Genomic DNA, 12,500 nt, shown 5'->3' on the forward strand with positions numbered 1-12,500 from the left:
GAGGAAAGCTTTTTTAGTTCGAAGCGTCACGGCTTTTGATTTCTCTCTACTGTAGCTCTGTTTTATTTCATATCCGCATTTCATTGGTAGCGAAGTATATACGCATAAGAAGGAAAAGAAAGAAAGAAAGAGCGTAAAAAATTCTTATTGCGATTTTTTACAGCTGTGAAATTGCGCCTTTACACTAGACTGATCTCATAATTTCTATTCATAATATAAAAAACTCTCTCGAGCTTCAATATTCTGCCACTCCTTCCTGTTTTTATATATCCTTTATAGGCATGTACCCTTCCCCCTCTAAAAAAAGAAAAAAAAATCCTTTATCATCAATGACAAACCGCATATCTATACCAGTGAAATAGATCCTTCATTCATGAACACACCATTTGTAAACTTGGCTCTCCCTATATTACTCATCCCAACCTTCTGTCCATTTTAATAACAATTCATTAGACTGTTTCATGCGTTCGGTGTGTGCTCCATTTCTCTATTTTGCTTCATCCGGTTTATCTCTGATATAACAACTAAAGAAAATTTCGCTTTTACATTAAGCAAATATACTAATCGCATTCGTATGGAATTAGCACTATATTAATTTACGGGTCTGTAAAGACATACAGCATACTGCATGCACATTAAAATGGAAAGATAATACTGTAGTAATGTCTTGGATAACGACATAACGAAATTCCAATGAAGCCTTCAAAGATAAGATGGCATGATTATTTAAATGAAAAACATATTACTTTTTGCTTAAAATTGTCAGTGCTAGCTTAAAATATTTCAAGAGAGGGAACTTAACAATACTGTGTAAAGAAAAGGAGGATATTATTTTTCAAAATTTTCAAAATCAACATTGAAAAAAAAATATTTTGACAGTCATATATATCGTAACACTATGTAGAAAAAAATGGTTAATATCCTTCAATCTTCTGGGGGCTTTATGTGTGTTTGTTTTTATTAAGAGCCTGATTTCCAAATTCCTCAACCAGTTAAAAAATAATGCAGTCAATTAAATTACAGCCTGATTGCATGGACGGGACACTGAGCTTCCATTTCGCTTTCTTTTTTATGCAGTTTTAACAGATTTCTTTAAAATAATTTATGAAGAAATGGCAGGCGAGAGGCTATTCGCAGTGTCCCAATAAACATTCTTTATAGACTAATATAAATACCATTTCAATACGATATAACATCTAAATTATAGGAAAAAGTAAGACTTGGCCATTCCTGCAGGTCGCTGGGAGGCCCGGATCCCGCACATCCTCGGCCACAACCTAATACGAAGACAACCACTCCATTAAAACGTGACGATCTCGAGACCTGGAAATGGCTTAAAGAAACTCCGCGTGTTAATGTATTAGCATGAAATAAAAAATATATATTGGAAATGTTTAGCACCAACTGCACTAGAGCATCATCATGAAGGGGTAGGGAGAGGGTTACGAAATATTACGGAAATTCAATAAAAGAGAAAAGAAAAAATCCTTGCGCCATGTTATCGTTGACTCATGTTCCACATTCTTTTGCTTTCATTTATCTTTATTTCATGTTTTAAGTATCTTTATTTAGGCTGATAAAATAGTTATCAAATACTTTTGTAGATTTTGCTGATCTACTTTAGAGATGGACGTCCTCTGAAGTACACCAGCATAACAGTCCGAAAATTAACAGTCAGCGTTAACATTCCATATTTAACTGTGTGCATTCTTGCTTGTGTGTTTAACCCTACAGCCTCCTTTGCTGTCTAGAAGAGCATTTCTTCTGAGGGGCAGACAGCACATGGAGATTGTCATGAGTGCAAAGACATGTTTAATCTTCATGTTAAGCAATGCCTTGGTAGTTGTTAGACAGTTAATTTTTTGCCTTATTTCTGAGTGGAATAAAATGTGTTCAGCAATTATTAGTTGCTTTAATTACCAAGTAGTTTAAGATCTACAACCAAAAATGGCCTTTGATTATGCGTCTGATTACCCAGATTCAAACGATCATGTTTAAACGTACTAGTGACATTTTTACACAAAGATGTGTCTTAATTATTTATTTGCCGAATTTTGCACTTGTTTCTCACAACTATATTCAAAAAGTGATAGGCCTACTCAAACAAAAGGAAGAAGTGTGAGATTGTCACTGTTTTAATGTTTGTATTATCACCAGTGCTGCCATTACTATTATCACTAATAGTGCACTATTGTAATTATTCCTATTATTTTTAATATTGCTGAATTGCTTTGTCGTCGCATATTTAGTCAACATATTTATATCAGAGGTAATGGTCGAAGCACTGCATGGAGCGGTAGTAATAAAGTACAAATGGCGCCTGATAATAAAAAAATATATATATCTAAGAGCATAATCAAAATTAACTAATGATTAACATATAATTAATTACAAAATTAGACGAAACATCTACTTTATTTTGGAATGAATATACCTTTAAAAAAACAAGGCACTCCGTTTAGCAAAAAAAAAAAAAAAAAAAAAAAAAAAAAGCACGGATAATCGTTATCATCAATTAACAAGACAAAATGAGGAAAAAAAAAACTTTTGAAGTCTACCGTTGAAGGAAGTCAACGCTAGACTTGCGACAGCCAATCGAGAATGGCGAAGTTGAATAATACCTGAAAGAGCAAAATAAGATGAAAAAACAAACAAAATAAACGTGGAAACTAGGTTAGTAAGGTCAGTAAGCTTCGGGTACACATGCTGCACTGACCACTTGGCAAACAGCTGACAAACCAACTATGAAGAAAACAAATAAAGAATACAATTTGTGATTTTGGAATCAAGCTGACAAATCATCGTTTTAGCATATAAAAAGGGGGTAAAGATCAACCAGGAATAAAGTGTTTGGAAAATATGAAAATGGCCAGAAATGGATATGATACCAATAATAAAAGATAAATAAAAAGGACAGAGAAGGAGAAAGTCTTCTGTGAATAGGGATTATGGTGATTAATGTCCCAATCAGCATCCCGGTCATAATCATGGAATGGCCTTTGTGGATGAGACTAGGCAGTCTGACAAGAGTAGATCAGCTGTTTTACACCTGCACTGCGAACACCAGATGAAAGCTGACCTTTTAGGGGCCCTCCAGCTTCAACCTAACACGATGAGTTCCAATTTCGGAATGGTAACAAGAAGATATTAAATGGGAAGACGGCCTGAATTCAACACCGGCATCCCATACCAAATTCACATCCTATCAACTATCCATCTGTGGAATAGTATCATTCAACAGACATCTTGAACAGTAAGAATGAAATATCAACAAGAACACTAAATCATTACTAATCTTTTTCGATACAAACTAAATTGCATCCACCATTTAAATATTCTTTACCACACGTCGTCAACCGTTCTTATGGACACACAAGATATTGCCCATTAGGATTCTACAGGATAATATTTAAGTAAGGTTGGAAAACCAATTGCCACTGCCTTGCTTTCAGTATAAATTCAAGAATCAACCAAATCGATTTCATATGTGGTATGATTGGTGGCATTATGCAGGCTATAACACGAAAGCATAACGACTGACCTAAAGCAGGGACAAGCAGACATTTCCGAGCGAGGGCCAGATGAGATTGTATTATCACATACTAAGAAATTTAAAAAATAAATGCAAATCATGTTAAACTTACTGAAAGCTTACAAATCAGTGAGATGATTAGTGGTGTTTCTTATGGAAAAGGATTCAGTGTCCAGTTCAGTGAATGATGTAAATGAAAGAAGAATCTTACTAAGGTGACACAGCGCCAGAAAAGCAGGCAAATAAGTGCTGTTCGCAGCAGCAGGGGCTGTCAAGATGTCGGATTCCATCGCGGGGTGAGGTGGAGCGCGAAGGCTGGCAGGTATGGTTTAATAAGAAGAGGAATAATAGTGAATAGAGGAAGGTTTCTCATTGTTAAATATTATAAACTCCATTGAAGGAGCAACCTATTGGAGAAGGAAATAGTATCATTAGAATGATCATACATTAGAGTAATTATACATTAGAGTTTTTGATATCTCAGGGATGAGAAATCAACAACTCAGCGGAGAAATGGGAGTCTTACGAGGAGTGGTAAGGGAATGTTGTCCTGGAAATTCCCTAATTACTTCACAGTACAAACTCCCTAATTTTCAAAATGAATATGAAGTTTACGCTAAGAAGCTACGTAACACACCTTAAGAGAAAGAATAGGCCACATTCCATTGGGGGCGAATGCAAAGGCCTCCGCCATAATAGCTCAACAGCAGCCTAGAACAAGAATGAGAATCTGCAGCAGGAGAATCAAATGAAAAATGTTCATAGATATAGGTCCAATGCAATATAAGAAATAATACTGGTCATACTGATCAAGCATTCATGTAGCAACATCAGATATACTCTTGTAATTATATTTTTTATGATTAAGATCATCCCATCAGGTATCATCCGCTATCACCGTCAGCTCAGTCGCCTGATAACACTGCAAAGGTAAGACTGAAGCTTTCAGCCCCTATCGTAAAATGGCCTCTACATTCACGATTTAAAAATCGCTTCCAGAAAATGCTCCAGCCAGTTCCTTATTTATACGAAAGATTGTTTGTATCTTCTGTTAGCTCCTTCACAAAATACCATTTTTTCATGAAAGTATTGCACTCTCACAAAGCTAGAAGCCTGTGATGTATTCCTCATTGGTAGAAAGTTACGGATCAATAAAGGAACACATAACTAGCTATGGCAGCAGGAAGGAGCATCACCAAGGTGTCTCCTGACAGGAAGTACACGATTGCATGTAAACCATGCAGATCCCTTCTGTTCTGGATCCAGTCAGTTGAATTGTTGGGTCTGAAATTGAGCCTGAGATATACAAATAAGGCCCTAACAAGAACTGTCCTAGTTGGACTCGAATACATCCCACCTTGGACAAATCTAAACTACTGGAACTAATTTACAAATAAAAAGGGGATACAACCAAATATTTAATTGTAATACAGTACAAATTTCACTTTATATGAAAGGAAACCAATGGTTGCATTTACGCCGCAGAGAGACTTGTTTGTACGAAGATTAGCGCATAGATGGCCAGGGGATGGCCAACCCCATTTTCTTCCTCTCTTGAATGCAGATAGAGAGGGGATAATGGAGCTGCAAGAATGGAAGTCGGGTGATAAGTCTATCTCCCAGCTAGAGCATATAATTGCCTTAAGGAAGATTGGGAGCTGGAAGAGTTGTTTGTGGGAGTGGAGTGACAAGAGCTATAAACAGTTGCCCATGTTGTGGAACTTTTTGGTGACAGAAATTTTGTTCAACAATAGTTATGAAGAACAACCTTTACTAGACAGCTAATAGGAGAGAAAATGACTGTTCTTATATAGAACAGTGGGTTAGAGGGAGGGTCCAGAAACAGCTTTTAAAGACAAGCTGTTATCACATGAAAAATAAAAATTAAGGAGAGGTAAACCAGCAACAGCATTAGAAAAGAAAACTTAACACAAAATGTAGAACTACGAGTAGTATTAATAAAGCATTTGTTCGTTACTTGAACAGAAAATGCCTGCAGTACGTTGCTGGTGTTGTGCAGAAGGAGCACTCTTCTTCAGATTTACATAGAAGAGACATGAGAAAAAGTTCATCTAGATCTTAATTAGGGGGAAATAAGTTGATGATGGTGAAAGAGAACCATTAGCATTCCGAAGCATACATGGCTGTACTTTCAAAAGCTTTCATAGTTTTTCGAGGAAATACAACACCCATTCTAATTTAGATCTTGTTATCTTTGGGCTTACAGTTTGACATATGGTTGCTTCGTGAAATCAGTGTACTGGTAATATGTATACTACATTTCCCCACTTTAAGTGTCTGCCCAGGTATTCTTCAAAAAGTACACAATATTCACATGACAAGTGAAAAGAGCACTTTAGACCAAATTATAAAGTAAGAAACAATTGCTTCACTACTCAGCATGCTTCTCACCTTTAAGGACTAGTGACTACCTGTCACTTCTCTGGTCCAAAGAAATACCATCCACCCACGCAATCAGAGCAAAAATTGCGTGAAGGTCCCCGACTGAAAACTTTTGTGGATTCACACAATGGAAAACCATGAAGACATGCATCACTAACAGGATCAAAGTGCTTATTCTGGCAAGACTATATGTATCTCGAAGCAAACTTTAAAACATGGTACAGCTGCTGCAGTTACCTCAGTAAAATTGTCATCTACCATGAAAATATCGCTATAATCACCAATGACCATCAGAGAAACATCAAATGACCAGGTTATAAGCATACCTGTCATACTGCCTTCTTCGAGCAACAAGGGAATACAAGATATATCTGCAGTTATAAAGCCCTGACATTTCGGCTTTATGCTCTCAGTACCCATCTATGCAATATCTTCAGTTGTTCTTACCCTATACAAGTTTGCAATTGCGATTCTGATTGCAAAACTTGGTTAACTCTTGGCAACGTCAAACGCATATCTCCCATATCTCAAGTAATACAGGACATAGCAACCGTTTGTTCATATCTGTTTCATTCAGTTAGGCCTTCAACAAATGGACACTTGAAAGGAAGCTCCACCATGCACGAAGGTGAACACCAGTAAATCCTTTCTTGACAGCATTACCGGTCAGTTGGTTGCTCATATGGCAACATGACCTCCATCTGCATTGTTGCCTTCGCCTGCATGGACTGCATGGGAGGCTTAGCTTGAGCAGTTTTCTGTCTGATCATCATGCTAGGTAACCTCACCTATTCGCCCCAAGAATACACTACTCATGGTTAGATTAGATTAGGTTGGTAGTCAAGATAATAATGCCCTCTCCAGAGTCACCATCAGCAACAGTGAGGGAGCCATTGACTACCAACTCGTCAGCAAAGAGTAACACCATGATAACACTATCCCCACACTCTTCAGCGTCAACACCACTCCTCAAGCATGTCCGACTCTTTTCCGTGTTTAGAGGCTACTCTTACCCATGCTACCCACCATATCTTTACCGCCAATTCTTCGAACAAAGTCTCATCCATAGCAATGTTCATTTTGCTAATGCTGCACTGGACAGAGAATACTCTAGTGACTTCTAGTGGCTTTATCACAAACAGTAATACCATCCAACTCAATGCTGCAGTAACATGACTCTGCTCAGCATAAGTGACTTTACCTGCAAAGGCTCCACTTAGGCCAAGAGAAGTTCAGCATGGGCATTCTTCCTGGTTAGCCTTCACACCGGGCGACCTCATTACTTGCCCCAAACATGCATCAAAAGCATAGGTAAGAGGCATGGACCAGTGGAAAAAAAATTAATCAGCTGACCTGAGCACTGGAGCCTCTCCTAATAACTTTCTTCGGCAAATGGGCTTTGCATAAAGATGTAGACGAGAAAAAGATAAAACCTTAACCATATAATTAAACTAATGGGCGTTATATAAAGATATAGACTAGAAAAAGATAAAACCTTAACCATATAATTAATCACATCGCTACCTGGTTGATCTTATCAGTTACATTACCTCAGATGCAAGCAAGAGAATAGTTACATCATTGCCACAATTAATCTACAGAAGATTCATTGATCTTGTCATAACCAAGAAATTTACTTTTCTGGGATTTCATGAAAGAGTAAGATGACCTCCACTCCTGGAAAAACAAATCTCTAGCAAAGTTGAACATTTGTCAAGCTACTCTCGTCCTTATTAATCCTTGTAATATACCCCACACAAAAAATAGCCTTGTTACAGTCCTTCAGCCATGATGGGAATGTGCATCAGTGAACAGAATTGCAGTAAATACCAATGACAAGAATGAATTAATCGGTTGTGGAATATATATGAAAAACGGTGCCTCTTAGATGTTAAGGGTGATTATTAATGAAGATCGAAAATAATTTACAAACACCAGAAAAGTCATTTCAAAGTGCCGGAAAACCATAAGAACTATTAGCGAATATTCCCCTGATGGAGGAGGATGTGTCTTTGTTGGGAAAGGGAACGTCATTTGAAAGAAAGCGAACTGGATATGATATAACCGCCAATCACAAATAATGATACTTACTAAGAAGCTAAAATCTGAAAATGTTACAGGAAGGAAGTTACGTTAATGTTACGTGAATGGTGGAGCTTCCTTTCAATTATTATTATTGTTGTATAAGAAAAGTCTGTAAACAGCAAGACAGTAAGAATGAAAACCGACAGTGAAGCATGGTGCTGTTTAAGTTATACATCCCAAACACTAACAGACAATCAGTATTTTTTTCTGAAAATATTTCAAGAGTGAAGTGAAAGGAATTGGAATTTCATAAAGAGGAGATAGTAGCTAGAAGCATTAAAAAGAACAGCTTAAGTAAGAGTTCAATAGAAAAAGAATGGAAATATGAACAACGGAACAGTCTTGGAGATAACTGAGTGGAATCAACAATAGAGAAGGCGCATAATTCGTTTGAAGCAACTTTTCTAAAAAAAAAAAAAAAAAAAATACTGCTGAGGAAGCGAGCTTGTATTTCGAATAGAATAACAGTATCGTAAATTGATATATTTTACGTATTATTGTTTCGAACAAAATAAGGCTACTGCAGATTAATAAATTCTTAAAAAGTGCAACTGTATACTAGCATGATTTGGTATCGACAGATGAAGTCGATAAAAGTAGCTACTATATGTGGGCATTAAGGAGTGGTCGGAGTAGTGGAGTTGCCATCCATAGCAAAAACTAATGGAAAACTGCAGACAACCAGAGGAAGGGTGAAATATACTGGAATCACATTTTATTGCAATAACATGTACTGCAATTCATGTATAAAAAAGAAGATAATGGGAGAGTCATCGATTTTCTAGAAGTATGAACTTTCCTCAATGCGCCTCAAAGCCAAGGTCAGCACAGGTTATTGGAGGATTTTGATAATCAGTAAAGCAAGCTGAATGTTTAATCTACATATACTCCCGCACACTACATCGTGGGCTTGTCTTTCAAAGATTCTAAGAACGAAGTCAATTGATGAATGTTGAACGAGAAAGTCAAACTACAAAGTAACCCTTAAAGTTTTATTTTCATAACAAGAGCCACATGAGATCCGAGGAATAAACTTTTGGCAAGTGTCATTACAGCATAAGGATGACGTCCATGCGCTAATGCTACTGAATTTTGGCGCAATCCTCGATACCTCGCAGCAGCAATATTTTGATTTTCATTTTGAGTGAATGAAGTACTCCCTCATTCATCAGTGTATGGAATGGCAAGGAGAAATATCGTGCCAAAAACCCGAAACGTTGAAATAAAAAGAAAGAAAGAAAAAAAAAAACAGGCCGTTTCGGTTGTGTTTGTGTGAATGAATAAGGGATGACAGCAAGTGCGCGTACATTCGGGAAGAAGCTGTTCTATGTTCTGTAATCAGCATGAGGTGCAAACGCAAGACTGAATAATGAGGAACTATCGCTTGGAATATATGAAGAAATGGCAGTCATCACAAGAAACGGTCAATAGAGAAGTATCACAAGAGGCAAATATTGATGAAGGGACATTCGCTCATTACCACAGATCAAAACTAGATTGGTTCCATCTTTGCAAGAACTAGCTGCCGTAATGTAAGGTAACTGTGATCGGCATACTGACAACATATAAGGTAAGTTCTTTTTCCGAAACAGTTTATTTGAATTAATCATGACGGTATTTAACGATATACTTTGCAAGAAGCTTGTATGTATGTTATCCATGTAAAATATTCCCCATAATCTTTATTCGGTCCATAAGCAGTTCCCCTTCCTTTCCTGGTTCTCTCTCTCTCTCTTTCTCTCTCCCTCCCTCCCTCCCCCTCTCTCTCTCTCTCTCTCTCTCTCTCTCTCTCTCTCTCTCTCTCTTTTCTTTTTTTTCTTTTTTTTTTCTTTTTGCCTTATTAACATGTTTTTCTTTTTTCTTTTACATATCCACTCCCCCAGAGACCTACCCAGCGCTGAGGTCCAAGGCGGGAGATCCAGACGGCGAGAGACCCAGAGACCGGGCGGCGTACTCTGCAAAACACAAGAGAGACTGAGTGCATGTCTATGATATTGTAAACGTTGTGCTTTCGGGTGCAGCGGAAAGATGTGTCAGTGGTATGCCTTGCGGAAAACTAATTAGAAAATTTTAAAAATCGTTGTTTTATCAATAAAAATATGTTAATTGCAAGGCATATCACTTTTGTGAGAGTAAACATTGTAGTATGGTCGTGGTGTGCTCGAGTATGTGAAAGTTGAAGCGTGGACTGCACAAAACAGCCAATAGAAACACCAATAATTATGTGATAACTAATCATTTCTCCCTCCCCCCTTCTTTTACGTTGTTCCCTCCCCCCTCCTCCTCCTTCATTCCGAGCAGATCCCAGCGTTCCAACTTCCAGCACCACCACGGAGCCGCCCATCACCTACCCGCCGCACGTCTCTATACAGGGTGAGCAGTCGTTCGGCACCGATCGGCTTTTCCTTTGATTTTGCCTATAGTGGTCTGTGGGTGTGGGTGTGGGTGTGGGTGTGGGTGTGGGTGTGGGTGTGGGTGTGGGTGTGGGTGGGTGGGTGTGGGTGTGTGTGTTTGTGTGTTGACATACTCATGAATAGGATGATAGATAATTTTGTGCATGAATGTATATTTTTGTGTGTCAGTGTGTGTGAGTAGGGGTGTGGGAGAAAGACAGCAAGAGAGATAGAATCAGAAAAGGCGTCTAACCCTAAACCCACTAACCGAACTCCTCGCTTCGCCAGAGCTTCTCTACGAGACGACGACCGACATGCACGCGGGGTCCCTGGAGGACTTCATGGTAGGCGCCAACGGGGAAGACGAGGACAAGTTCGAGCAGACGGACGGGCCCTTCGGCTTCGGCTACGCGGTCAGGGTCAAGGCGGACAACCAGGAGGTGAGGCTCGGAGGCGGAGCTGTTTCGGGCTCGGCAGCAGGGAGCGCGAGGAATGAGGGTTTTACTGCACTGGCTGCTAGTAGGACTTTTCATGTTGCTGCTGTTATTGATGTTGCTATGGCTAAAGCTGTTTTACTGAGGGTACAACAGCTACTACTATTATTACTACTGTTATCATTATTACTACTACTTCTACAACTACTGCTACTTTTGTGACTATTACTATTGCTACGATTATTACTACTACTATTACTGCTACTACTACTACTGCTACTACTATTATTACTACTACTATTACTTCTACTACCATTAATACTACTACTACAAATACCACTAGCACTACTTCTATTACTACTATTACTACTACTGCACCATTTGTAAGTATGATGATTGGTGCAATGAAATTGATATAACTATCAGAATTGCTAAAGACGGCCCACAAAGTAATGAGAAACAGGAAATGAAAGTACAGTCTTAGAAAAGCAGTTAAAGCTGATATTTCTAGAAATTAAAATAAATAGAATTAAATTAAAGTAAGATAAAAAAGTGGATAAATAAAAGAAAAAAGAAAAAATATATTCATACATATATATATGTGTGTCTGTGTGTGTTTGTGTGTGTATGTGTAGGTGTGTGTTATAGATAGATTTATAGATTTATATATGTGTGTGTGTGTGTACTTATATAAATGGAAAATGAAAACGAATGTAGCAGATATTGTCCGGGACAGCATCAGATTGTCTCGTAGTAACTATACAATAGTTTCACTATTTTGCACAATGTGCAACATGTGTAATTTATGTGTTTTTTTCCAAACCGATTTCATAATTCATACAATTGAACTAAGAGTTATATAGCCTATACTTATCCTAATTCAATTTATAAATTAATGCAGCTATTAGGGGATGGCAGAGAACGCGCAAATGACTGACGTTTTCATCGATTTCATTTCAGTGCTTAGTGAAGCAGAATTACGAGAGCGCCGGTGACTGCACGAAGGACCCAAACATCTGCTCCAAGGGCTTCAGCGTCAGCATCTGGGAAAAGGCCGACTTCAGCTACGACATTTTCTGGACCATTAACAACTTGCAGAACGAACCCAAGCGATACGTCTTATCTACAGGTGAAAATTATTATGTGTGATTGTGAGTGAGAGGGAGGGGGGGGGGGTGAGGGAGGGAGAGAGAGGGGGGTGAGAGAGAGAGAGAAGGGGGGAGAGAGGGAGAGAGAGGGGGGGAGGGAAGGAGAGAGAGGGGGTGAGGGAGGGAGGGAGGGAGGGAGAGAGAGAGGAAACTGCTATATGTGAGTGAGAGAGAGAGGGAGAGGGATAGAGAGAGAGGGGGAGGGGGGAGGAAACTGCTATGTGTGAGTGTGAGTATGAGTGTGTGTGAGAGAGAGAGAGAGAGAGAGAGAGAGGAAACTGCTATATTTGAGTGTGAGTGTGTATGGGAGAGAGAGAGAGAGTGAGGGAGGGAGAGAAAGTGAGAGACAGAGACAGACAGACAGAGAGCATGGTATGTACAAATGCACAAATAGGACGTTTTTTATCATTACAAACGGAGTTCAAAACGGTAACCATTCCTTGTCCTGACTCTCCCGTAGGCGGCGACGAGCAAGGGCACCCCGGCATCGCCATCTACCATCAAG

At 38.7% G+C, this 12,500-nt stretch overlaps 2 protein-coding genes across 2 annotated transcripts in view; both read left to right on the forward strand.

Annotated features, from left to right (window-relative positions):
• LOC113804229 (adhesion G protein-coupled receptor L3-like) overlaps positions 1–1,901 on the forward strand; it is a 22,530-nt gene extending 20,629 nt beyond the window's left edge. The window contains exon 21 of the mRNA XM_027355073.2: positions 1,237–1,901. Within this exon, the coding sequence (XP_027210874.2) occupies positions 1,237–1,281 (45 nt within the window). The 3' untranslated portion in view covers positions 1,282–1,901. The remainder of the gene's footprint in view (positions 1–1,236) is intronic.
• Positions 1,902–8,548: 6,647 nt separating this feature from the next.
• Positions 8,549–12,500, forward strand: part of LOC113804227 (adhesion G protein-coupled receptor L4) — a 16,886-nt gene continuing 12,934 nt past the window's right edge. Inside the window, exons 1-5 of the mRNA XM_027355070.2 lie at positions 8,549–9,590; positions 9,904–10,393; positions 10,702–10,853; positions 11,808–11,976; positions 12,456–12,500. The exon at positions 12,456–12,500 is cut by the window's right edge and continues 137 nt beyond it. Of these exons, the coding sequence (XP_027210871.2) occupies positions 10,728–10,853; positions 11,808–11,976; positions 12,456–12,500 (340 nt within the window). The 5' untranslated portion in view covers positions 8,549–9,590; positions 9,904–10,393; positions 10,702–10,727. The remainder of the gene's footprint in view (positions 9,591–9,903; positions 10,394–10,701; positions 10,854–11,807; positions 11,977–12,455) is intronic.

Source organism: Penaeus vannamei, chromosome 19 (genome assembly GCF_042767895.1).
Source record: "Penaeus vannamei isolate JL-2024 chromosome 19, ASM4276789v1, whole genome shotgun sequence".
NCBI lineage: Eukaryota > Metazoa > Arthropoda > Malacostraca > Decapoda > Penaeidae > Penaeus > Penaeus vannamei.